General features: G+C 43.7%; 1 protein-coding gene across 4 annotated transcripts in view; it reads left to right on the top strand.

Annotated features, from left to right (window-relative positions):
- The window catches only part of myocd (myocardin), an 80,019-nt gene that overhangs the window by 44,447 nt on the left and 8,267 nt on the right, over positions 1-27,305 (top strand). For 3 of the 4 annotated variants that reach the window (XM_039787831.1, XM_039787832.1, XM_039787829.1), the window contains exons 2-8: positions 4,696-4,761; positions 23,268-23,452; positions 24,666-24,770; positions 24,872-25,182; positions 25,565-25,721; positions 25,809-26,327; positions 26,422-26,925. In XM_039787831.1, the coding sequence (XP_039643765.1) occupies positions 4,755-4,761; positions 23,268-23,452; positions 24,666-24,770; positions 24,872-25,182; positions 25,565-25,721; positions 25,809-26,327; positions 26,422-26,925 (1,788 nt within the window). In that variant the 5' untranslated portion in view covers positions 4,696-4,754. The remainder of the gene's footprint in view (positions 1-4,695; positions 4,762-23,267; positions 23,453-24,665; positions 24,771-24,871; positions 25,183-25,564; positions 25,722-25,808; positions 26,328-26,421; positions 26,926-27,305) is intronic. The other variant, XM_039787830.1, reaches the window with a different exon arrangement.

Below are 27,305 nucleotides of genomic sequence, written 5' to 3'. Positions count from 1 at the left end.
TGACAGCCACTTTGCCTGTGAGCTGTAATTGGTGTCCACAAATGGCATGGTAAATGACGCTTTTCCTTTGAGTTGTTTAGAGCAGAACTGGAAATGAGCCCCATTGCTCCGGGGAGCAGGACAGGCTGGCTCAGGGTCTGCGTGGCTCTAACCCACATGCTCTCGCTGCTTAATGTGGCGCAGATGTGGAGATTACTGCCATAAAGGTCATCTTCCTACAAGTCTGCTTGACGTTACAGTCGGAGGGATTAAAGCTGGCTGATACAAGGTACAGCCAGCATGATTGGTCGGGGAAATTTAGGAGTGCACGAGTGAAATGTTGTGCGTAAGAGAAGTAAACTTACCGTCTGTAAATCTCTCTGAGATAACCGCTGATGACAGGGCGAGTCTCAGTTGATCTGCGTGTCCAGGATTTACTGTTTCCTTTAAGCTGCAGCAGTTGGAGTTCCAGTCAGCGCCCATGCTCCTCCTGCCCCACGCTTTAGGCCCATTATCAAAGCCATGGGAACTGCTGCTGCTTGGGTGAAGCTAAAGGGGAAGATAAAGATCTCAGTCAAGTGCTCCCTGCGGACCGCCAAATGTTTTGTGTGTGTATGAGGAGATATTAGATTGTGTGTGTGTGTGTGTGTGCGTGTTACTGACTCGTTCTCATGCCGGTTTGATTAACAGCTGACAGCTGACATGATAGTATGACCGAGGCGTCACATATAAGTTAAATCAATACTACAAGGTGTCGAGCACATGTTGGACAGTAAGTCAGCACCAAACAGCTTGTTTACATCAGCGCAGCCGAGCCACGACCTGTTCACGTCTCACCTGAGGAGAAAGGAAAACGCACACATGTTATTGGTAGTTCAGCTGTCACTCTTTATTCAAATTAGAACAGAGATCTTCAACAGGGGGTCCGGGACCCCTGGGGGGTCCTCAGAGTTACTGCAGGGGGGCCACCAAATTATTAAGTTTTTGAAAGTTTTTTTCAAAAATTAAAATGTCCTAACATGAATCCAATCCAATTTGTGATTTTTTTTTTTTATTTATTTTTTTTTTATGATAGACTTACTGTCCTATAGGTAAGGTAGTCACTAAGATCCACAGATACAGTTCATCCAGAGGATTCATTGTGCTACATTTATGTTTAACATCAAAACATGATTTATTAAATCATGCCAACAATTATTCTTTTAATAGCTTAGGGACTGTTTGTTATTTATTCAAGGGGCCACCGTAGGAGTTTTGGGACCTTTAGTCAAAATAGACATGACCCTCCCCTCGCCAGTAATCATTTTTCTATAACCCTCCAAAACAATTTGGAAAAAAGGAATGACCCCCCCCAACAATTTATCAATACCTTCAGAACTGGTTTGCCCTTGGCAAAGATATACAGATTACCATTGTTTTTTAGAGTAATGACATACATGACTAAACCTCTGCTTTCTCATCTGACGTATCACACTCCTCTGTTATGGTGTGGTGGCCATTTCAGTAGATTTACTCACTAAAATAGTTGTGGAAACACAATAAGCATGGAATCTAAATGCACACTTCCGGCATTACTGCATTACTTCAAATACTAAGTTACTCCTCTAGTAAACTAGTATTCACATGAAATAAAACAATAAAACATTGACACCATTCAGCAAGGCACTCTGGGTAACATTCAACACACAAACTGGTTGCTATGGACTCGTCACTATTTTAACTGTCACCCCTCAAATTTATAATTCATTTTAGAGAATTTAGGAAACCTTTATTGCAACCTTGGCACGGTAAGATGTCCCGACTAGCAACATTAATTTTCGTTTTCGCGTCCTGCTGCTCCCATCGTCAGCAAGGAAATATTATTTTTTACTAAAGCAGTATATGAAATCAGATGTATTACCTACCACCATTTAGTTGTTTTGTGTTATTTAAGATATTTATAAAATATCTGGTCATGCCAGACGTATTTATTCCACTAATTTTTTTAAACAATGCAATTACCCGTTTCAGCCACCAGAGGGACAGTGCTCCCCCTGCCCCACAGCAAACTCATGGGTCAGACCCATCTGGTAGCGGGGGCCGAGACTAAGAGCTACATGAAAAAATATGCCCCAAACAAGCCACTTTGAAATTTAGCTGTTTCTATGAATACAAAACTTGGGTGACCCCCCCCCCCTCTGCACTAAAAAATGTTGGATGACCCTCCCCTCAACAAAGAATAAAAAGACATGACCCTCCCCTATTTTCATCCGGTGGTCCATTTCATAAATACCAAACGGTCCCTTTAGTATTCTATGCAAAAAAGGTATCTATAAAGGCGCTAGGCCGCCCTACACCTTATTGTAGGCCCAGTTTAATATGCAACTTCACAATATGTAGTACTGTCTCTCTTTCAGTTAAGGGGTCCTTGGCTTAAAAACGTTTAAAACCCCTGAATTAGAACACAAAATAGTCAAACTGTAATTTACTGTCTGGGAATTCTTAATTCATAAGCACACCAAGCCTGGTACTCCCAGGGTCATCTGTCTGACCCACAGTGTTTGCTCTCAGTAAACTAAGCTGGTGTTGTGTGCATCCTGCTAATTGAGCCTTTAATGGATGAAATAGCTTGTGAGACCAAAGGAATGTTACTCTAGTGCTGCTGGCAGATTCTATATCCTTGATCATATTTCTGACTAAACTGATAATAAGTAATAATATGAGAGGCAAACCCTCCGCTGACAATGATTGGCACTCTGGCAACAGATAAAAAAGCACGTACCTGTGGTATGGGTTGGCTTTTTTTTCTTCTTCAAATGCGCAGCACCCTTCTATCCCTCTGCTTACCATAAGTCACTGTCCGTGGAGCCGCTCCACAATCTGCATCTTAACGCTGGAGCGTTGGCTCTCCTGCATCTGGCTACAGCTCACGTTCACAAATCTGCATCTAACTGTCCAAGACCAGATGCCCGTTCTGTTTTAAGCAGAGGTATTAGACTAAAATAAACCTAATACTTCATTGAGGAATACCTGTTTATTAGATGTTATACAGTCGTGCTCGTTCCTCGCAGACACATTCCTGCTTGTGCTGAGGGAACACTCACGTAACAAATGCAAACCAATCTCTTTAGCTAAGCTGTTGAAGTAAAAGTGTGGTTTTATTTTTAATAATGTTTCTTTCTTGTGTGTGGGGCTGTGAATGTGTTCGTCACAATAAATCCAAATATCGCCATGCAGGCTTGTGTGATTATTACTTCGCCAGTGCCGAGCAGGCCAAATGAGCATTTATTTACACCATCAATCTGAAAATGTGTAAATGTTGCTGTGGATTTGTATGTCCTTTGTTGTCAAGAGAGCCCAAGGTAAAACAAATGTCTTCAGTTTCAAAGTGAGACAGGCAGAGTGGGAATGCTTCAGTAATCTGGCTCGCCTCCTACTTCTATAACATGCACACTCTACAATCAGTCCAGACTAGCGAGAGACAGCAGATTCTATGGCAGACACTTTTATTGATAACCTTTAAGTAAACACAGAGCAGCCAAGAGGTTTGGATAAAATGAGGACTTTCAGCTGACTTAAAATCCCGCTGCTTTACCGTTGTTTTAGCTCAAAACAAAAATGGAACAAACTATGTGTTAGCATCACGTGTCAGCACGGACAACAAAGCTGTAACAATCAAACTGAGAAGTTTTTAAAGAAATAGCATCAGATTATATAGCAGCTGATGAGCTTTTTCATACATAATTATTGATAACCTCATAGCATAGTTACATAGTTCCATGGCAGATGGACCTGGATGGAAGCTCACTATCGGAGGGGAAAAAACAGAGGATGTATCAGATACACACTTTCATCTTTCACCCTGCGTTTGCTCTCTGTGATGTTGCGACCAGCGGGTCACCACCCCGTCACTGTAAACCAAAGCAGATGTCAGATGACGGGAAGGGCCTGGTGGGACGATGTGGCACCTGAGCTCGCTGAGATTCAGTCAAACTGTTAAAAAAAAGTAATTACATCAAAGCCCAGAAGGTTTGAGGGAATTCAGAAAATGCTTGAATGTGATATGAACCACCTGAGGGAGAGTTAACAATTGGGAAGGACAATCAGAAAGCGATTACGGCCTTGCAGAAAAGGAGGAACATATCATACTGTAGTGTGTGTGTGTGTGTGTGTGTGTGTGTGTGTGTGTGTGTGTGTGTGTGTGTGTGTGTGTGTGTGTGTGTGTGTGTGTGTGTGTGTGTGTGTGTGTCCGGTCCAGGATCTCAGCAAGAGACTTTCAGATAACAGCAAGGAGGAAAAACAAGAAAGCAAAAGAGCCACAGCCACGAGCAGATTAACAGACACGGGGGAGGCTCTGTGTTTATGACCCCTCACTCCCAACTACCCACATACACACACACACACACACACACACACCCTGCGGACCACACACTGGCGAGCAGATCTGTTTAAAAGCCAGGAGCTGTGTTTATCATTGGCTACATCCTGCTCACAGAAATATTTGTGAGCGAGCAGCGTTGTTCCCCGCATCATCTCTGTGCATATGGAAACATACACACATGTGCATGTAGGTGAAGTGAAATTATTCCTATGAAACAGCATTTAAAATGGGTTGAATTCTCAGTCTCTTCCTGCTTTTTGTCTGTCCCTTACCTGTCTTTCCACATCTCTTTCTCTTCTTTTACTCTACCCCTCCTCCTCCTCCTCCTGCTCCTCCTCCTCCTCCTCCACCTTCAGTCCTGCAGTTAAGACTTCAGCAGAGGAGGACACGAGAGCAGCTGGCAGACCAAGGCATCATGCCTCGTGAGTCACACACACACACACACACACAAACACACTCACACACACACACTTAGTTTTAGAAATTGTGCCGAACATCCCATGTCGGTTAAAGTGGTAATTATATTTTTTGGCCACTTGGTGGCAGCATAACAAGCTGTAAACACAACACTGACATATTCTCACTTTATAAAGTTGATATGGTTAATATGCTAGCAAACAGTTGAGGGTTAACACATCCAGCAGACACAGAGCAGAGGAGGTGTGTTGGTGTCCAATACTGACTCTCCTTTCAGCTCTGTCTAAATGCTCCGCTCCGTTCCCCAGCCAGTTGCTAACTGTGTCTGTCTGTCAGGTGCTGGCCGAGAGAGGACACTCGGTCCATCAGAGTTTTTCTCTGGGAACAGCTGCCTGTTGTGTCTGGAAATATCGCAGATGAGAGCGGTGAGAGTGAACCAAAACAGTTGTAGGCCGTAAAACCATGAGCTGAAAGATGCTAAAATACTCTGAGGGGAAGTCTTTTGATATTTGTTAATATATAAATAACGAAATTTAGCTAAGAAGAACACAAATGAAGTAACATAGTCGAGTGAGAAATCTAATACCATGTACTGTATGTGTTGACAGTTTTGGAGAGCATCATGGATGTAAAGGTTCAAAGATCCAGCCCAGTGTGGGAAATATGAGTGCTTATTGTTTTTTTTTTTATTTGCCCTTTAACTGTAGGTCTCCTTGGCTCAATCAGTATTATTTTGAAAATCTTGGAACACAGTTGTGAGAAGCATCATTTCACATGAATCATATCATTGAGTCTGACATGTTGCGTGGAAAAGATACAAGTTCTTTGTGATTAGCCATTGCTGTTGAAATGAAAACAATAAAATCAGATGCTTGTAAAAGAAAGGAAGACATAAAGAAGGATGGAGACAGAGGATTTCACTGATGGACTGATGAAACCAATCAGTGGAATCAGCAGAAGCCGAAAGGTTGTAGATGAGCTCGACCAAACAAGACTTTATCACCATATTATTGACCAAATACCTCGATATTAAAGTGATGGTTCGGAGTAATTTCACCCTAGGGTCCTTTGCACCATGACCTCGAGCCAAACACCCCCCTAGAAGCTTTTTTCTGCTGGGTCGAACATTGGTCGGCAAGTGTAATTTACATAAACTTCTGGTGTACTTACAAACTTTCCAATCCATCGTTTTATGAGAGCATAACCTATTTGTACTAGTGTAGACGTTTGGTATCCTTTCGGGCATTACTAGTGGGGTCATTTAAGAGATACAAACGTGGGTCCATTAGCCCCTGCGCTAAGCTATTCAGCTGATAACGCTACTCTACGCTAACTCCCAATGTTCAACCCAGCTGAAAAAAGCTTCTGGGGGGGTGTTTGGCTCGACGTCATGGTGCAAAGGACCCTAGGGTGAAATTACTCCAAACCATCACTTTAATATTGCGACGATATTGTAGGCTTGACAAATTTTAGATAAATAATCATCAGTAATGTGGATACAATGACTAAGTGGGTAAAGGCAAATAATAGAACAGATAGACAGCAGGCAGGCAGACAGACAGACAGCAAGCAGGCGGACAGTGAGCAGGCAGAAAGTGAGCAGGCAGACAGTGAGCAGGCAGACAGCAAGCAGGAAGACAGGCGGACAGCGGGCAGGCAGACAGCAAGCAGGCACACAGGCAGACCACTAGTAGGCAGACAGGCAGACAGTGGGCAGGCAGACAGCGGGCAGGCAGACAGAAAGACAGTGAGCAGGCAGACAACGGACAGGCAGACAGACAGGCAGCGGGCAGGCAGACAAACAGCAGGCAGACAGACAGACAGCAAGCAGGCAGACAGCAAGCAGGCAGACAGTGGGCGGGCAGACAGGTAGACAGCGAGCAGGCAGACAGCGGGCAGACAGGCAGACAGGCAGCGGGCAGGCAGACAAACAGCAGGCAGACAGACAGACAGCAAGCAGGCAGACAGCAAGCAGGCAGACAGTGGGCGGGCAGACAGGTAGACAGCGAGCAGGCAGACAGCGGGCAGACAGGCAGCGAGCAGGCAGGCAGCGAGCTGAGTGACCGCCGAGGAATGCTCTCTGCTGGAGGAGGCTCTTTGCCTCAGAGAAACAGATTTACAGAGACACCACCTGTTTACAGCACAGCACCGCAAACACAACAATATGAAGCATGGGAAGGACACTGACTCTGTCTGTCTGTTCCCATCAGGCACTGTGACTCTGTCTGTCCCATCAGACCCAGTGAGGACATGGGACAGACACTGTGACTCTGTCTGTCTGTCCCATCAGACACTGTGACTATGTCTGTCCCATCAGACAGTGAGGACATGGGATAGACACTGTGACCCTGTCTGTCTGTCCCATCAGACACTGTGGCTCACACACTGTTGCTACGGGCCTGTACTCATTTTCTTTTGCTCATCGTAGCACTGTAATGTTCCAACACACTTCATGCCACCATGGGGCATACGGAGATGATACGTTTGCTTAGCATGAGCCGTTTCACAGCAGACAGCCACTCATAAACTACCATGGTATCCATTCCTCGTACTTTACAGCAGCACTGTGTCATCTGGGCAGACAGCAGCAGTGAGCAATACCAGGCTGCAGTTTTTTGGGTTACTCGGGAACAACAGCGGACTGCAGGCCAGGGATTTGTTGAATGATATCTCTGGCACCGTTTGCCATCTCGCAGAGGCTCCAGCCTCCAGATAAAGGGCTGGTAAGTGTGCGGGGGAACAGAATCCAGAGGCCCGGTGAGGCCCTATCAGCTGCTGGGAGTCTGTCACAGATAAGGCAGCATGGCGAAACGCAATTGGCCAGCGGGGCTGCAAGCGCTTTTTAAAAAAGAAATTTCAATTGGCTGTTTATCTCTTGATTGCACATGGAAGGGGGTGGCTTAGGCTTGTATTTGTTAGTACACACTTTCTCACACCACACACTGGATGTCTTATCGCTCTCTGAGGCTGCAGCGTCATTTGTCCTCCCAGCAAAATAAGACAGACCTCAGGAGTGGCAGCATTTTCCTCTCTGCTGCTGTCCATGAGCTCCTTCCTGCTGGGGAGATGGACACGGCGCAGGGTCTGTGTATATATTACCCAGGGAACATCTGGTGTTTATTAGGCTGCTGGAGAATCCACCCAGCCTCTCAGCCTGCATAGGAGCCCACTGTCTGCCACACACACACATACACACACACAATCTAATATTTCCTCATAAAGATAATAGGGCTGTATCTGCAGGTTTACGGGGCTTCTTCCTGCATTAAAACACACATTTCCATTTGCCGAGCAGCAGTGCTTTAATCCTGCTTAATGCTCCTCTTAGTGTCTTGTTTACATCTGACTGATACGCTCAGCATGTATATGTATGGCAATAGGTTTAAAGTGCGCCGTATGTTTTCATACTGCTGCAGAATGTTTAAAAGTCTGCGCTTCAGACTCCCCGGATCCTGTTACATGACGTCGGACGGCAGTTTGGTTACACAGTTTGAACACACTCAGAGCTCTGTGATGTCACCCAGGCAAGAGAGTGTTAGGCTATGTTTAGACGGAAACGATCTGAAGAGAAAACGCAAAAGTGGCGTTGCGTTCTCACTTTTTATTCCGCGTTTAGACAAGAGTTTTGGGGGGGCAATCTGCGTGCAAAAGTGTGTGAAATTCTATGTAGTATGCACGCAGACGGCTAGGTGGCACTGCCACACAACACCACCAAGTCAGCGCGCCTGCGTAGAACCTTCCTTCTACTTCTCTACTTAGTAGCGCAAAACCAAAACATGTCGAAGCGAACAACAAAAGCTTGTCTGGAAAGACGAGGAGGTGGAGTTGCCTGGAGTTGTTTGTCTGATGATGCACAGTTGACCGTGATAAGCCACAGCACAGCACCCACGGGAGCACTACCAATACCCTGAGCCTCGCGGCCCTTCAGCCGCTGCTTGAGAGCGAGAGGCATCGGCCAGAGGAGGCTGAAGCAGACCCTCCTCTGCCCGCTGGCTGCTGCCTCTCGCTCTCTCTCTCTCTCTCTATCTTCATCCGCAACGTTGTCGCCTACTCTGGCTCAAATGAATAGCCTATACATATCATCATCGAACTATAACAACCTTATCCACATTGTGGAAATCATTTAAATATTGAGCTATTACATTGAAATTATTTTAGATAACAGAAGCCTATAATTTCTGTAGCCTACTCTGTAACAACAGACTACCTGGACGCCTTTTTCTCGTCTCTCTCCACACCTCTGTCTTCAGACCTTTGTGTTTTTACCCTTTAGACGGTAACGCGACGGTGGAGCGTTTTTAAGATTTCCACTCTGGAGGGTGGTTTCACTTTTTTGCGTTTTTAAGCCCCAAAAACGGCGTCGCCGTATAAACGAAAGGCACATCCGATAAAATATTTTTTCGTTTTCACCCGCGAGCGTCATCGTGTAAACAGGGCAGGCCGCTGACTTCTAAACAGATGATGATGTCATTTCGCCAACATGACCACGGACCATCAGATGGTCCCTCCACCCTGGCGTACTGGATCACCTGCACTCCATCCATCCATCCCTCCCATAGACAGTATACAATAGACCAACAGATCCCGTTGCTCTGGATGGCGACCAGTGAAGGATATTAGAAGCACTTTTCGGTTACTGCGCAGTAGGGTTGGGTACCGAAACTCGGTGCCAATAGGGAACCGGTGCCGACGTAAACGGTAGTAACGAGACCGAATAAGAACGAAAGTTTCGGTGCCTCATTTCGGTGCTTGACTTTACACTACACTTGACAGCATGTAACGTTAGCCTACCTTTAGCTAGCAGCTGGATTAAACACTGGTAAAATGCTGACAGCTAACGTTAAACAGTGTAAAGTGTGACTGTATTTCACTGTGGAGGACTTCAACAGCGGGATGTAACAGTCTGCACTGCAGCGCAGCAGCTGCCGTTGTCGGAATTCATAGATATACAGTATGTTTATATGGTCGGAATTAAACAACACAGACGGTGCATTCACTTAAAACAGGTAGCCTCGTGGTGCATTCACAGTAATTGTTAAATACCCTTTTCCCATCTGGGGTTCAACAGCAATATACTGGTGAAATAAGTTATTGTTATAGTTATTACATTATTATTTTATTATTATTTTGACCATGGCCTTAGCAATAAACAAGTCACTGACTGTTGTTTACTACCCTTATTTTTTTTCTTCTTCTTTTTTTTTTTTACTTTATTGAAAAGTACCGGTTCAGGCACCGTTTAGGCACCGGCACCGTTTTAAAAGTATCGATTTACCACCGAAATCGAAAAAAAAAAAAAACGATACCCAACCCTACTGCGCCAACTGAGAGAGACGATGTAAATGTGATGTGAGCAACGTGTCTGAAAGTTGTAAGTCTTCTGGTAGCTGTGCCAAGAGAAATCTCAATCATTCCGAATCTTACAGAGACGGAGAGCGTAGGTATATGTAAGGAGATAACATAGGCACAGGCTAATTATTGCTAACTAAAATGCTAGTCAACATTAGTAATTAAACTTACAGCTAATGTAATTCGAAACTGCCTGCGAGCTTCTCCTGTACTATACGGTAATTCCTCTACTATGCGACAGTAAGTCGCTTGGTTACAACACAATTTTTACAAAAACGTCTGCTACAGAGCCATAACGTGAGATACAAGGTAATGGAGCCTTTTACACATTGTTGTGTTTCTTTGGAAATAAACAATGGACAAATAAAATCTTTAAACACTTCAGATGTAAAGTCATTCGCTGTCAAAGTGACGTCAAAATGAATGGCAGTCAATGGGATGCTAACATCGGGTGATCGTTTGGTAGCATCAAAATGGCGCCATAGGACCTACGGGTTGTTGACAGACGCTTGATCCCTCCTCATCATTCCCTTGAAGCCCTGGCCTCACTTCCCTCCGCTACAGTTGACCTGTGGTACTTTAAGAGCACCTTGCAGTTTACAACTTCACGATCCTGCTATTTTTCTTTTTGCTTCTGGGAATATTATATATAATATTATATAAAATATTATTCTGCCTTTCTACCATTCTTTCAACATGAAAATCTCTTTCTGTCTCCCTCCATTCTTATATCAACCTTCATTTACACGTTCCCTGGTTTCCGCAGGCTCTTAAAAAGTCTAAAAAAAAGTCTAAATTTTTAAATAAAAATGTTAGGCCTTAAAAAGTCTTAAATTCGCTGTATTGTGTTTTAGGTCTGAAATCATTTTAAACAGGTCTTAACTTGGTGAAACCTGCAGAAACCCTGCGTTCATTCTTTATTTTCATTTGATTTCAACTTTTGATTTCAGTTTTTCTTTCTTACTTAGTTTCTGTCTTTCTTCAACATTTTGAATTCAATGTACATTTTCTCCTTGTCTGTCTGTCTGTCTGTCTGTCTGTCTTCCTGATTACTGTACGTAGCTCATTTTCTGTATTGCAAACAAATTCACACTCACAAGTCATTTTGAATTTTGATGCTGTCCTATCCTCATGTCATCTTTCAACCCGTTCTTTCTTTCTTTTTTCTTTCTTGACTTTCTTCATAGGTCTATTTTTTTTTCCATACAACTATTCCTCCTTCCTTCAGTATTTCATACCCTACCACCTCCACATCCTATTTTTATGTTGGAATTATTTAAGTTTAAGTTTTTTATGAAACATTACATTTGAAATCCACTCCTACAAATGCAATCATCATTGAATTTGGTACAGAAGATCTCTGGACCAAGTCGGAAAAAGTTACCTTTTCGGATTTTTTATGCTCCATACAGTTTTATTACAGCTGGCCCTCATAATTTACTCCAATGTTGTGTGCAGAGCTTATATTACAAAACAAATCATATTTCCTGAAGGCTTTGTGCTATTGCAACCACATTTGGTGGATATGTGTAGATATAATATCTGGGTGGCCATGACACATTTGGTGACATTTGGCCGATAGGTGGCGCTTTTTAAGCTGCATAATCTCACTGTGTGTGTGTGTGTGTGTGTGTGTATGTGTGTGTGTGTGTGTGTGTGTGTGTGTGTGTGTGTGTGTGTGTGCGCACTGCATTATTATCTCATAAATCACAATCTGTATGCAGCTTCCATGTTGAAATGTTACTGCTTTACTAACAAGCACAGCTTCTTTGTCGTTGAAAGGTTATGTTCACAAAATCTAAGTAAATCTATCGTGTGCCTATTTGAAAGTTGAATTACAGTTTGAGTGTGGGAAAGTGAAATATTGAATCTGTTATCATTTATTCAAACTGTAAATTCTCAGTATATAATTGTCAGTGTTTATTGCAGCAGCTACCTCTTAACGTGGGCTTGTCTGTAAGACGGCCGGGTGAAGGGAACACAACCACACAGGCCAACTTTATTCGATGCTGAGACAAAAAGCAGGCAGGGCTAGGAGCATGAGCTGCAGCTAGCTCAGCATAACAACAGCAGTCCACAAGTTGAAAATTACAGCACACTTTGTAAGTTTGGTTCATAGTGTGACCACAGCCATGTTGTATTTTAAGATAAGGCTTCAGTTTTTGGATTCATTTGAATTACAGTAATGATTTTTTTTTTTTTAATTGGTAACAGCCCTAAAAGTATTAGAAATAAAAACGTACTCATGCCACAGAGTGGTCAGTGTTATGTTATTATGTTATATACAGTTTTTTTTTTTTATTGCTAAACGACAGTGAGCACAACTGGAGTCACGTGTAAAACTCTAACTCCAGACTGCACAGCAGCAGTTCATGCGGACCAAACTCTAGTTCGTTTTTCATTGCTTGAACACAGTTTTCAAAACTCTACATACTTATCCCATGACTTTAACCACAACCAGCACAACAGTGTGGATCTACAGCACTTTGTTCAAATGCTAACACACTGCTGTCAAAACTGTTCAAAACAGAATAGATTTCAGCCTGGTGCATTTCAAACACTGTGAATTGCAATTTTAGCTGAAAGCCTACGTAGGTGTCTTGTTTTAGACTAGTTAGTGAACACATACTGTACAATACATACACAGTTATACATTGTACCGTTTGAGAGAAACAGTGAACAGGTAAAAGAGCGAAGATACAAATATGTCCAGGTAAGATGTCTGACGTTACATACAGTTATAAAAAATGTGAAAAACACTTCCTTTACTATAGTAAAACTGCACACTTACTGTTTTTTACAAAGTAATGGAGGTGTAAGCAAAGTGAACACCAAAGTAAGTAGTATTTATAGATAATGTAGGTTCATGGCAAGAGAAGACATACAATGTGCTGATAAAAAACTTGTAAAATATCTGAACTATTACGTACCTTTAGCTCGTAACATTTCCAGTAATTACGTAAATTACTTCAGACGAAATGAAAAAATATCTATTTACTGAGGATGTTCATGCATTATTGTTTACCTAAAAACTGGTATAAAATAAAAAAGAAAAGAAAAGACTTTCACTCTTTTCTTATAGAAAATATTGATTAGTGTAAAGTCACTTACAGTTTTTTTTCGATTGCTAAACGACAGTGGGCACAACTGGAGTCACATGTGCAAAACTAACTCCAGTCTGCACAGCAGCAGTTCATGCGGACCAAACTCTAGTTCGTTTTTCATTGCTTGAACACAGTTTTCAAAACTCTACACACTCATCACATGACTTTAACCACAACGTGCACAACACTGTGGATTTACAGCACTTTGTTCAAATGCTAACACACTGCTGTCTCAACTGTTAACCACACATTCAAAACAGATTAGATTTCAGTCTGGTGCATTTCAAACACTGCTGATTGGAATTTTAGCTGAAAGCCTTGTCTTGTTTTAGACTAGTTAGTGAACATATACAGATTTATACAGAGAAAGCTTTTTTTTGTATACAAACACCAAATAAGAATGAAACAATTATACACTGTACCGTTTGAGAGAAACAGGTAAAAGAGCAAAGATACCAATATGTCCAGGTAAGATGTCTGAGGTTATGTCCACAGCTATAAAAAAAAAAGTGAAAAACTGCGTTCTTGCTGTTTTTCAGAAAGTAATGGAGGTGAAAGAAATATTCATTTGTATTTAGAGATGATGCAGACATCCAATGTGATGAAGAAAACTTGCCACATGATGCTGGAGAGAGGCAGGATTAGTCACACTATTCTTTGTTACTGTTATGTACCTTTAGTTTTTTTTCCCCAGTAATTCCATAAATTACTAGAGACAAAATACTATATTGAAGCAAACTGCTGATTTTCATTCCTTCTTGTTTACCTTACGTAAAAATTGGTATATTATAAAATCTATATCTTTTCCTTAAAGAAACTATTGAGTAGTGTGAAGTCACTGAAATTGTTCAAACGATGAATAAAGATGAGAAAGTTAGTAATTTCTGTATTGGTGTTTGATGCTAGTGTTTGTACTCTCAGTGTGTTCTGAGTGACAGTGTGTGTTATCTCAGTGAGGCTTGTTCTGATTGTTAGGCTTCACTGAGCCTGTTTTGAGATGTTTGTTAAGAGTTGTGTTGCAGGTGATGTGAACTGTTTAGCTCAGGTGACTGTTGGTAACGCAGACTGTAGTTAGAGTTTTGCACATGTGGCTTCAGTTGTGCCCAGTGTCGTTCAGAAATCGGGGGAAAAAAACTGTAATAGTAGCAGATTATGATCATTGATGCATTCATGTGTAAGCATCTGGTTGAAGTGGTCATCATTTGAACCATTTGAACTACTTAAATTGTTTGTCAGTTGACTTGACTGTATACCAATGTTTTATATTTGATATGGTCAGAATATGTTTTATAATTTAATGTAACCACAGCTGTCAGATAAATTTTGTGGCTCAAAATTAACTCAAGTTAAAGACGTTAAACAATCAAAAGAAAATTATCTGGAGGTTTGCAGCTTGCAGTGTGTGTGTGTGTGTGTGTGTGTGTGTGTGTGTGTGTGTGTGTGTGTGTGTGTGTGTGTGTGGGTGTGTGTGTGTGTGTGTGTGTGTGTGTGTGTGTGTGTGTGTGTGTGTGTGTGTGTGTGTGTGTGTGTGTGTGTGTGTGTTCAATGATTTTAACTATTCATTTACTTATGAACCCTTAGCAAAAGCTGACTTGTTAGACCTCCTCACCTTAACATTCTACTGGACTCTTCAGGACCGGTTTCCTGTTGTTCCTCCTTAATGTGATCCGCATTTCTTGGCAGGGAAAAGAATTTATTTGTATTTCTTGCACAGAGAATGTTATTTACATTTTTAGAAGATGGTTCGTATTTCAGAAAATGTTCTTATCCAGTGTGGATCTGCAAATGCTGTTATGGTGGTGCTGAAGGAACTCTTCTTCTTTTTTTAAGAGGTGCTTTGGCATCTTTACAACTGTATATTGTTACCTGGAGTGTTCTGTTGGATTGAAACGTGCACATGCTTAGATGCTGCATGGACTTAGCTTCAGGCCTAAGCCATCCACTGCGCTCAGATCTCACTCTGTTTGTCTTCTAATGCTTAACATTTTACTCACTCTCTCTATATCATTCTTGGCAGTGTGACTGTGGTGTTTTAGAAGTTTTATGTTTGCCCCCTTGAGCTTCCAGTAAACATGTTATGTAAAGGACAGGGCAGCCTGCAGTCAGCTGGTTTACACTACCTCTGCAGGCCCTTTATTGAGATGAACAGCAGCTGTATTTGAGTCCAGCCTTTTTTGTGTGTGTGTGTGTGTGTGTGTGTGTGTGTGAGTGTGTGTGTGTGTGTGTGTGTGTGTGTGTGTGTGTGTGTGTGTGTGTGTGTGTGTGTGTGTGTGTGTGTGTGTGTGTGTGTGTGTGTTTGAGTGCATACTTGTGTGGGTGTACCTGTGTGTATGTTTGTACCTCCTCCCTGCTTTTGTCTCTGCTTTAACTGGCCTGTGTGGCTACACTCAGCCACCTACAGAGCTCTGTGACAGGACCAGGCTGTTGCGCTCCCCTCGCCTGCAGCATTAACCCCGCACCTTAACGCTCTGCATCCCCTCACACAACACTCCCAAACATTCTTTCAACCTCTGTCCAGTCATTGTAGAAACTATGTGACCCGCCGTAACTTCTGAACAGCCACTTGAGAAGCGGAAGTGTACACAGTTCGCTGATTTCCTGCAATTTTGTCATCTCAATCTCCCGGTGACATGAGATTGACTTAAATACTTAAATACTCATGGAAGCAGCATGTAGCCGAGAGGACACGCAGCAGACTCACACGAGCCATCCACAGTGTGTGTGTGTTGTGTGTGTGTTGTGTGTGTGTGTGTGTGTGTGTGTGTGTGTGTGTGTGTGTGTGTGTGTGTGTGTGTGTGTGTGTGTGTTTGTGTGTGTGTGTGGTGTAAGGAAACTGAGTTGCACAGAATGGGCCTGATGCTGTGACTGACCAAGGTCTGTTCCTGCTGTCACATGTTGGGCTACTATACAGAGAAGAGAGAATCTTGTACCTCTGCACGCACACACACACACACACATACACACCTCCGCTGGCACTCTTATCTTGTCCAATCAAAGCCGTGTTGACTATCAGGCCAGCCAATCAGGAGCGTGGTGGATGTAAAGTGGTGGTGTCAGTCACACACACACACACACACACACACATACACACACACACACACACACACATACAGCGTAACACCTCCAGGCTGAGTGTGGTACCAGGTGTCAGTGACAGACCAGCAGTGTGTAATCTGCTCCTGTTCATCACAGCCTATTCTCTGTGTTTTAGTTTGAATTCACGTGATTAAGCACACATTGATTTGGTAAGATGCACCATATAAGCACAGTATAAACATATATCATACAATCTGAGATTTTAAAGCCCTGAAAACTTGGTTTCAAATCAAAAAGGTATTTCACTAAAACATCAAATATCCATGACTCAATAAGCAACATTCAAAGTTCAAGTTTATAAATGTGATCTTTAGTTTATTTAAGTAAGGGTTAATGCCAGACAAGGTGTCCACTGACGTGAACCGTCCGATGAAGTTTATTACAGTAATACCAGACAATACACACCTCGAAGGGCATTAACCCGCTTATACCATGGTCACTTGCCAAATAGCATGTTTTTAAAACATTAGTTTGTATTTTAATTCGTTTTACAATCGAAATCTAAAGATTTTCCAAACAATAACTCAGTTTCCCTAGTTACGCCTGAGGGTTTTACTAATACCTAGAACAATCATTCCCATCCCATAAGGTGCTTATGCAACGCAAACGTTGTTCACTCCTTCAGAAAATAGGAATGACCTTAGCTATGACTTGCCACCCTTAGTAACCGGAGATGTTTATAGTCCGCTCAGCTGTAGCTCAGCTCAGCTCCGAGCCATAAAGCTAACACTTTGCTAGCAAGATTCAAAGTCAATAACATTGTGTACATTGGCAATCAGTAACAATTATTTGACGGTGTGTTTAACATCAAGACAAGCTAGCTATCAGTCATTGTCCCCCAAAACAGTATAACGGTTTTTACGAACAATTTGATCCATGATGTGTAACGTTACTGTCGGCCGCAGCCTGAAGTAGCGACCTGAACAGTGAACGGGATGTGAGATAACGTTATTCGCTGTGAAACAAAGTCAGTCCAGAGGGGCAGTGCAACATACTTCCTGCAGCTTGTGTGTTTAGCGCCATCCTGTGGTGTTCAGAGGACGAGGCACTGAAGCACAACTCAGTGTTGGAAATCACACATTCATGTTTATTTTTTCTTTTAATGTAGCGCATTTAGAATGGTAAACAGTCACTTTCACCGGAACTCCTTTAGTAGGTGTCCTATAACACTTTTTTGTGGACACCCTGCATCAGAATCGAGTATTCACCCAGACCATGGTATAAGACATACTATACTATAGACTTTTTTCGACATAATACACAATGACTTTTTATCACTTTTTTCGACATGCTATACTTTGACTTTTTCAGACATGTTACGTATACTATGACTTCTTTTACATATTGCAGTATACAAGTTTTTTTTTCAACGTACTATACGATGACTTTTTTCAATGTACTTTATTTGATGGCATGGAGGCTCACTGGTTAGCACTGCTCCACCCAGGGGCGTCGGACTGGGGGGAAAAACGGGACTGAGTATCCAGGGCCCTCATGTGAGGAGGGCCCAAAATGAGGCTATAATGAATAGCTGTGGATGCGGGGAGGGGCCCATAGAAAATGCCCAGAATTTTGTGCTACGCCCCTGGCTCCACCAGCATATATACCCTGCAGACTCTAACCCTCGGTTCAAGCCCCATTCAGGCTGGGGATTTTGCATGTTCTTTCAGAATTTCTTTGATATTCTATAATATGACTTTTTTCGACATAATATACTATGACTTTTTTTGACATAATATACTATGACTTTTTTCAACATACTATACCATTACTTTTTTATCACTTTGACATATTATACTATGACTTTTTTCTTTCTAAGATTTTTTTGGGGCATTTCAGGCCTTTATTTGATAGGACAGCTTAGACGTGAAAGGGGAGAGAGGGGGGGAATGACATGCAGAAAGGGCCGCAGTTCGGAATTAAACCGGCAGCCGTTGCGGCAATTGCTGAGGTGGCGCACACCAGGTGAGCTTCTTTTTTTATAATTTTTTCGATATTCTATACTATCGTTAAACTATACTATCACTTTTTTGACATACTATATTACGAATTTTGTCAACATTATACTACACAATACTGTGACTTTTTATCACTTTTTTCAACATACTATACCATGACTTTTTAATGGCTTTTTTCGACATGCTGTGCTATTACTGTTTTCAACCATATTATTTGGTTGCAGTGGTCAGCACTGCTTCAGATAGACACTGCATTGGGAACCTTTGTTCGATCCCCAGTCCTTTTTTATCACTTTTTCAACATACTATACCATTACTTTGTTATCACTTTGACATATTATACTATGACTTTTTCCAACACACTTGACTTTTTATCTCTTTTTTTCGACATACTATACTGTGGCTATTTTCGAAATACTAAACCATGACTTTTTAATGGCTTTTTTTGACGTACTGTGCTATTAATGTTTTCAACCAAATTATTTGGTTGCACGGTGGATCAGTGGTCAGCACTGTTGCAAATCGACACTGCTGTGTGGGCCTTGGTTGAATCCCCAGTCTGGCATAGGCCTTTTTGTGTGTAGTTTGCATGTTCGATGTTGGATGACACATGGGTGAAAATCAGACCAAAGAAATCAGTCCCTTCACAGACCATATAAATTCAGTGGACAACCACATCAAGTTCACAAAAGAGGAGCTGAGGGAAGATAAACTCCCCTTCCTGGATTGTGGGATAAGTTTGCGGGAAGGTGGAGAGCTCCAGGTGGAAGTTTATCGGAAGCCAACCCACATTGACCAGTACCTAATGTTTGACTCTAACCACCCTGTAGAGCATAAACTGGGAGTTATCCACACGTTGCAATATCGGGCGGAGACTGTGCCTACAAATTGATAACAAACAAAAACATGTAAAACACGCATTAAAACAGTGTCACTATCCTGAGTGGGCGTTTGTTAAAACACACAAGAACCCCCGAAAAGTTTCTAAACCTCGGGACAAGGCACATCAGTCTATACTCAAAAAGAACAACAGTTTTCAAGATCCAGATAGAGAGGATAGGTGGTTTGAAGGAGGCGTCAAGGAGGCCATATTTGTTAAAGTGGAGCGACCCTCTTTAAATAGGAGAGGTGGGTTGAGACATCATTTGTCTTCAGCCTACAACATGGTTCTGAAAACCATTCCCAGGCGCTTCACAGATACACCATCCTGCTCCACCTCTTAAGCAGGGAGAGGGGCATCACATTGACATATATAAAATGGAACAATAGACCCCGTTGCTCTGGACGGAGACCAGTGAAGGCTATTAGAAGCACTTTTCCGGTGATGGCCAGCTTTACTGCGCAGCCTCCAACTGACAGAGACAACGTAAATGTGACATGAGCAACGTGTCTGAAAGTTGGAAGTCTTCTGGTAGCTGTGCCAAGAGAAATCTCAATCATTCCCAATCTTGCAGAGATGGAGAATGCAGGTATATGTAAGGAGATAACATAGGCACAGGCTAATTATTGCTAACTATCATGCTAGTTAACATTAGTAATTAAACCCAACGTAAGTCGAAACTGCCTGCGAGCTTCTCCTGTACTATACGGTAATTCCTCTACTGTGCGACAGTAAGTCTCGTGGTTATGACACAATTAGCCTATTTTTACAAAAATGTCTGCTACGGAGCCATAACGTGAGGTACAAGGTAATGGAGCCTTTTATACATTGTCGTGTTTCTTTAGAAATAAACAACGGACAAATAGAGTCTTTAAACGCTTCAGACGTAAAGTTATTCTCTGTCAAGTGACGTAAAAAAATAATGGCGGTCAGCGGAATGCTAACGGGAGGTGATGGCCAGGTAGCCACAAAATGGCGCCATAGATGGCTCGAGTTCTGAAGCGACGCTTATCCCCTTGGGGCATCATCTGAAGCTGCTGGGACACCATCTTCTCTGGCAAATACAAATGGACTACATCTTAGCAGTCATGTGACTTCATGCCATGAGATTATGTGACTGCCTTGTGTATTAAGGCCAGAGTGATGAAGGTGTTTGGATGAACACTGAAACGTCTTGTATTTTATATTTTTTAATCCAGTGTTTTTAAATTAAAGCTTCGTTGAAACATACTTTATTATTACTTTTTTCAGTTTTTTTTCAACATACCATACAATGACTTTTTAATGACTTTTTTGACATGCTATGACTTTTTTATGACTTTTTTCGACATACTATACATTTACTTTTTTGTTACTTTTTTGACATACGATGTTATGACATTTTTTGACATACTATACTGTGACTTTTTTGGTAATTTTTTTCGACATACTATACTATACCTTTTTATCACCTTTCTCGACATGCTATACTAGACACACTACCCTTTTTTCTTCATAATAAACTATGACTACTACTAGAGGTAAGCCCCACCAGATCTAATTGGTAGCGCTCCACCTCCCGCATAAGTTCCAGCTCCTTTCCCCACAGAGAGGTGACATTCCACGTCCTCAGAGCCAGCCTCTGCTGCCCAGGTCTGGTCCGTCGAGACCCCTGACCTTCACTGCCACCCGTGTGGCAGCGCACCCGACCCCAGCGGTTCCTCCCACAGGTGGTGGGCCCATGGGATGGAGAGGGAGGTGCCACGTTGCTTCTTCGGGCTGTGCCCGGCCGGGCTCCGTGGCACCAGAAGCTAGCTGACGAGCCCTCCATCTGGGCCTGGCTCCAGACGGGGGCCCTGGGCTTTGAACCATTCTTTGTCTGGCCCTTCACCTGAGACCACTTTGCCATGGGAGACCCGACCAGGAGCACCAAGCTCCAGACAACACAGCCATCAGGTTCATAGGGACACACAAACTTCTCCACCACGATGAGGTGATGGTTCCCGGAGAGGCAAAAAAGGAGTTCAAATACCTTGGGGTCTTGTTCGCGAGGGGACAATGGAGCGGGAGATTGGTCGGAGAATCGGCGCAGCGGGGGCAGTATTACATTAAATTTATTGCACCGTTGTGACAAAAAGGGAGCTGAGCCAGAAGGCAAAGCTCTCGATCAACCAGTCAGTTTTCATTGCTACCCTTACCTATGGCCATGACCTATGGCCATGACCGAAAGAACGAGATCCAGGGTACAAGCGGCCAAAATGGGTTTCCTCAGGAGGGTGGCTGGCGTCTCCCTTAGAGATAGGGTGAGAAGCTCAGTCATCCGTGAGGAGCCAGTTGAGGTGGTTCAGGCATCTGGTGAGGATGCCCCCTGGGTGCCTCCCTAGGGAGGTGTTCCAGGCACGTCCAGCTGAGAAGAGGCCTGGGGGAAGACCCAGGACTAGGTGGTGGGATTATATCGCCAAACTGGCCTGGGAACGCCTCGGGATCCCCCAGTCAGAGCTGGTTAATGTGGCTCGGGAAAGGGAAGTTTGGGGGCCCCTGCTGGAGCTGCTGCCTGACCCCGGATAAGCGGACAAAGATGGATGGATGGATGGATATCACTTTTTTGGACATACTACTATGACTTTTTTCCACATACTATAGCATGCCTTTTTTTAACACTTTTTTCGACATACTATACTGTGACTTTTCACCCCTTTTTTAACATGCTATTCTATGACCTTTTTTGGCATAATATACTATGACTTTTTATCACTTTTTTGGACATACTATACCAGGACATTTTTTGACATAATATGACTTATTTATCACTTTTTTCGACACACTAAAAAATTATTTCTTTGGACATACTACACTGTGACTTTTTTGTGACTTTTTTCAACATACTATACCATGACTTTTGGATCACTTTTTTCAACTTACTATACTATGACTTTGTTCGACATAAAGTAATTCAATTCAATTTTATTTATAGTATCAAATCATAACAAGAGTTATCTCAAGACACTTTACAGATAAAGTAGATCTAGACCACATAACATATGTCTATAATTTACAAAGACCCAACAATTCCAATAATTCCCCCAAGAGCAAGCATTTAGTGCAACAGTGGCAAGGAAACCTTGAGTGGTGAGGAAAACTTCCTTCTAGGCAAAAACCTCGAGTTGTGAGGAAAAACTTCATTTTAGGCAGAAACCTCGGACAGAACCAGGCTCTTGGTGGGAAGTCTTCTGCTGGTGCCGGTTTGGGGGTATAATGAACAGTGGCAATTATAGTAACAATAAAGCAACTACTAATGCATCTAACTTAATGCAACTACTGTATGACTATAAATGTTAGTTGTAGTAGCTAGGGAATAAGCTCCCCGGAGATAAGAGAGATAAGTTAGTAACAAGCATTTCTGGGACATGAATGCACACAGATGGAAAGAGAGAGGAGCTCAGTGTGTCAAAGGAAGTCCCCCGGTAGTCATTAGTATACTATGACTTTTTTCTCACTTTAGTCAACATACTGCTGAATCAGCATTCACACAATAACACAAGATTACAAACATATATTGTGTGTATTTGTGTATTTATAATAACAACAATAATACATTGATAACTTTTTTAGCTACGTGTACTGCTTCAGCTGCTTTCGATGCTATATCAAGTCATATTTTACAGATCCATACTCAATTCAAGCACCCTCAATGATTTACACATCCAGCCTTTATTATCATAACCCTTCACCTGGCTGCTAATCCAGCCTTGAGCATGGTCTGACTTTCATAGTTTTGGCCACTCTGGTTTATGGGAGTGTTATGGTAGTTGTGAGCTCATTTAGGGATCATTAGGGACATGTTGGATGTGCTCACTTAAAGTCTGACCTCCACATCAAGTGGTTTAGACCATGTGGAGAGACTTCTGGCCCGTTTCTAACCTGCTGCTCTGGTTCCTGCTCCATCACACTGTCGCTACTGTGTTCACAGCTCTCAGCAGTAAATTTGTCGCGGACAGTGTCATCATAATCAATAGAAATGATGGTTGAACCCCTAAAATAAGACCTTAGTTGTAAGAACCTAGACTTATAATTTAAAAGCATGCTCTGTTGGCACTGTCATGTTGAGGTAAAGCGTTTTGACTGACCTTCTGCTCTTCTCACAGTAAACCAGGGCAAGTTCCCCAAGCAGGAGGACTCGTATGCATTTGAGGAGGACAGCAGCAGTGAGAGTCTGTCTCCAGAGCAGCACCACAGTGACGAGTCGCAGGGCTCGGCCTGCCCTTCATCGGAGGCTGTCGGCAGTACGCCCTCCTCTTCCTCCTCACCTGCCCTCATCAGCCCAGGACAGGTAACCCTCCTCTCCCTCTCGCTCTCTCTCTCTCTCTTTCTCTCTCTCTCTCTCCCTCCTTCCCTCCCTCACTCCCTCCGTCCCTCCATCCCTCTCTATCTCTCCCCACCTCCCTCCTTCCCTCCCTCCTCTTCCTCCTCACCTGCCCTCACCAGACCACGACAGGCAACACTCCTCGCCCTCCCCACCTCCCTCCATCCCTCCCTCCCTCTCTCTCCCTCTCCCTCCCTTTCTTTTCCTCCATCTGAGTCTTGCCCTGTGACAGAGCGGTCCCTCTGGCAGCTGTTGCCCCTGCTTTGCCTTTTCTGCCCTCTGTTGGTGGCTGAGTGAACTGCACCTCCACTCACTGTTGGACTGAGTTGAACTGGGCAGGTGTCACATTCCTGTGAGCACAGCTGCCATTACTTCTTGACTGCTTACCTTTCACTCATGATGACCTCATTCCAACACTCACCATCAGCAACGGTCACTTGATAGAAACTCATGCCAGAACAGTTTTATTTTTTTTAACAGGTTTTCTCTCTGTCAGACTTCTGACTCTGAAACTGAATCATCAGCTCTGAGTCAAAACCTGGAAATTGCTGTTTTGGCCTTTTTGGAACCCTTTTTGCAATTTGGGGTCTAATTATTCCATTTGGGTTACACGCACTCCCCACGCCTTCTCAGTTTAACTTCATAGCGCTGACGGAGAAAATAGGATTGCGGGCAGGTGAAGATTTAGACTGAAATCATCAATCTAAGGCAACAATGTCACCAGAGTAAAGCACAACTACTATACTTTAATACTTGTATTCACTTTAATGACATAGGTCTACTGTGTTTAGTATTGTTGGTCAGTAAAACACACCCGTTTACCAAATGAAGCATGCAGAGGAAAACTAAATGCATTCCCACCATTTTGTGTGTTTAGTGCTGATTAGCAAATGTTACCATTCTAACACCAAGACTCTCTTGGTGTTAGAATGGTAACAGCATCAGCATGTTAGCATGATGATGTTTAAAGCATCGCTGTGACCATGTGGAACCACACAGAGCTGCTAGCATGGCTACCGACTTTCCAATGAGCTAATCAAATGCAACTAAAGTGAAACCTGGCGTCACAGAACATCTCCAAAAGGCCCGTCGTGTCCACTCAGAACTCCAGTACTCAAAGGTGTAGATCTCGAAGCTAGTCTGTTGACGTTGACACTGTGTTGTTGTGATCTGTGAACAGGGAGGTGTGACCCGAGAACCCTCGGACCAAAGCCAGGATGAAGGGCTGTCTGGTGCCAACAACAGCCAGGCCACTCCCCCAATACCTGTTCCTGCTATTGTCAAGGTCAGCCACACTTAATGAATTGACTTTGTGAAAAAGTTTCTCTCCTTGACTTACCTAGGGAAGATCCTCATACTCATTCTCACCCTCCATCCTCTCAACAGTCAAAGACTTCAGACAAGAACCGACACAAGAAACCCAAAGATGTGAAGCCAAAGGTGAAGAAGCTCAAGTACCACCAGTACATTCCTCCGGACCAAAAGGCAGAGAAGTCCCCTCCGCCCATGGACTCGGCCTACGCCCGCCTCCTGCAGCAACAGCAGCTCTTCCTGCAGCTGCAGATCCTCAGCCAGCAGAAACATGCTCACACACATCCACAGTCGCTGCAGTCACAGCAGCACACACACACTGCCCAGACCCAGCAGCGGCAGCCCTCTTTCAGCTACCAGCCTCACCCACCCACCCAAGCCCAGAAGTGAGTCCCTTTGCAACTAATGCGACATAGATCAATATTAGGCATAGTCATTTTTAGTTTATTACACATTATACCCGTTACCCTTTATTAATGCCTTCTAATATAACTAATAATAAATATTTAAACTGTGAACATGGTGGCCTATTAGAAAATGAAAAACCTTCTGTTGTTAGTAAGTCATTAATAAGGGTCATGACACAATCAGCAAAACTTAACAACCAGTAAGTTACCTTCCAGTTTGAGGCTAGCTAAGCTATAAAGCATTACTAAGAAGACACATTCACCATTAACAAAGCCATTTGTTACAACATATTTATAAAGTGTGCCTTATTAGAAAGTTTCTACTATTTTGACTTTTCCATGTGACTCATCCACATTGTAGAGGAGCCAGTGAGCAGCTGTCAGTTTGTAGCTCCAGCACTCCATCAGGCCGAGCCAACAGCAGCTCACCCTCCCCAGTCAAGAACACTTATGCCAACCAAAGCAGCGTCTCGCCGGTCAAACCTGGGCCCCTGCCAGCTAATCTGGACGACCTAAAAGTAGGTGTTACAATGTCAGCTGAAACTGGACCATGTCCTGGAGAGACTGTAGCAGAGATGTAACCGTGTCTTCTTTTGCTCTGTCAGGTCTCAGAGCTGCGGCAGCACCTGCGGATCCGCGGCATGCCCGTCTCCGGCACCAAGACGGCCCTCGTCGAGCGACTCGGACCCTTCAGGGACTCCAATGCCGGCTCCTCGCCCTCGGGCTCCTCTGACATCACCACAGTGATCTTCCCTGTCACCCCCACAGGATCCCTGTCCTCCTACCAGTCCCCGTCCTCCTCCAGCGCTCTGTCCCAGGGCGGCTACTACCCTTACCCCAGCACCTCCTCCACCCCCCCCATCTCTCCGGCCTCCTCGGAGCTGTCCCTCAGCGGCTCCCTCCCCGACAGCTTCAGCGACGTGCCCATGTCCTCGCCAACGCAGTTCGCCCTGCAGCCATCTCCGGCCCAGCTCAGCATGGAGGATGGCCCGGGTGGGGGAAGGCCCAGGGCGGGGGAGGGTGGAGGTTTGGATGGCGTGGAAGCCGAAAAAGATAAGATGCTGGTGGAAAAGCAGAAGGTGATTGAGGAGCTAACGTGGAAGCTGCACCAGGAGCAGAGACAGGTGAGTGGTTAGCAGAGACTGCAGAAATATGAAAATATCACCAGGTGTTGTAGGAATGTCTTTACAGGAACACACATTTTCTTCTGCTTGTTAGGTTGAGGAGCTGAGGATGCAGCTTCACAAGAGGAAACGCTGCTATGGAGCAACACAGGACCCCGCCCCCCCTCCATCACACCCCGCCATGCTCCACCAGTCGCCCCCAGCCATGATGGGCCAGCATTTCTTTGGGGTGACTATCAAGCAGGAGCCCATGTCCTTGTCCTCCAGCTGCCCTCTGTCCTCTCCCAAACAGCTGAAGAGCTCTCCTGGCAGTTGCATGGAGGATATGGGACACTGCAACAACCCCCTCTCCAACATGGGGGGCCCCGGTGGGCCTCACTGTATGGACAGGTCCTCTGGCAGCCCCTCCAATATCTCTGCTTTCCTCAGTCCCCAGTGCTCCCCTCGAGACTCCCCCATCGGGAAGCCTTCTGGTAGCCCCCAGCCTTCATCTCCTAATAACCCCTACCTGCTGTCACCTCCGCTGGGAAGAGACGGCTGCAGTCACCTCCACCCCCACACCCACCCCCCGGGCAACAACAGAGCACGCAACATGCAGGTATGATGTGCTGATGAACAGAAGGATCATTCCCAAATGTTCTGTTGTTCTGGTAATGTGGGTTGTTCTTTCTGACTAAAGTGAGGGAGGATGAAGGTTCTCCAGCCATGCTAGTGGCTCTATGAGGCTACAGCAGGTCATGTTGTGTACACCAAAGAGCCCGTTTACTAAGCATGTATATATAACACAAGTATTTTCCAAATGCAGGGTTTTGCGAGGTCTTAAAGTCTAAAATTTCAAAATCTAAATTTTAGGCCTTCAAAAGTCTTAAATTCTTTCTAGGTCTGAAATCATTTTAAACAGGTCTTAACTTTCCTACGTCCATGTAACACTACATCTAATGCTCATTGAAATGTTCCCGCAGCGCTTTAGAATGTTTT

Source organism: Perca fluviatilis, chromosome 21, assembly GCF_010015445.1.
Source record: "Perca fluviatilis chromosome 21, GENO_Pfluv_1.0, whole genome shotgun sequence".
NCBI classification, from domain to species: Eukaryota; Metazoa; Chordata; class Actinopteri; order Perciformes; family Percidae; genus Perca; species Perca fluviatilis.
This window is presented reverse-complemented; position numbering and strand designations above follow the sequence as displayed.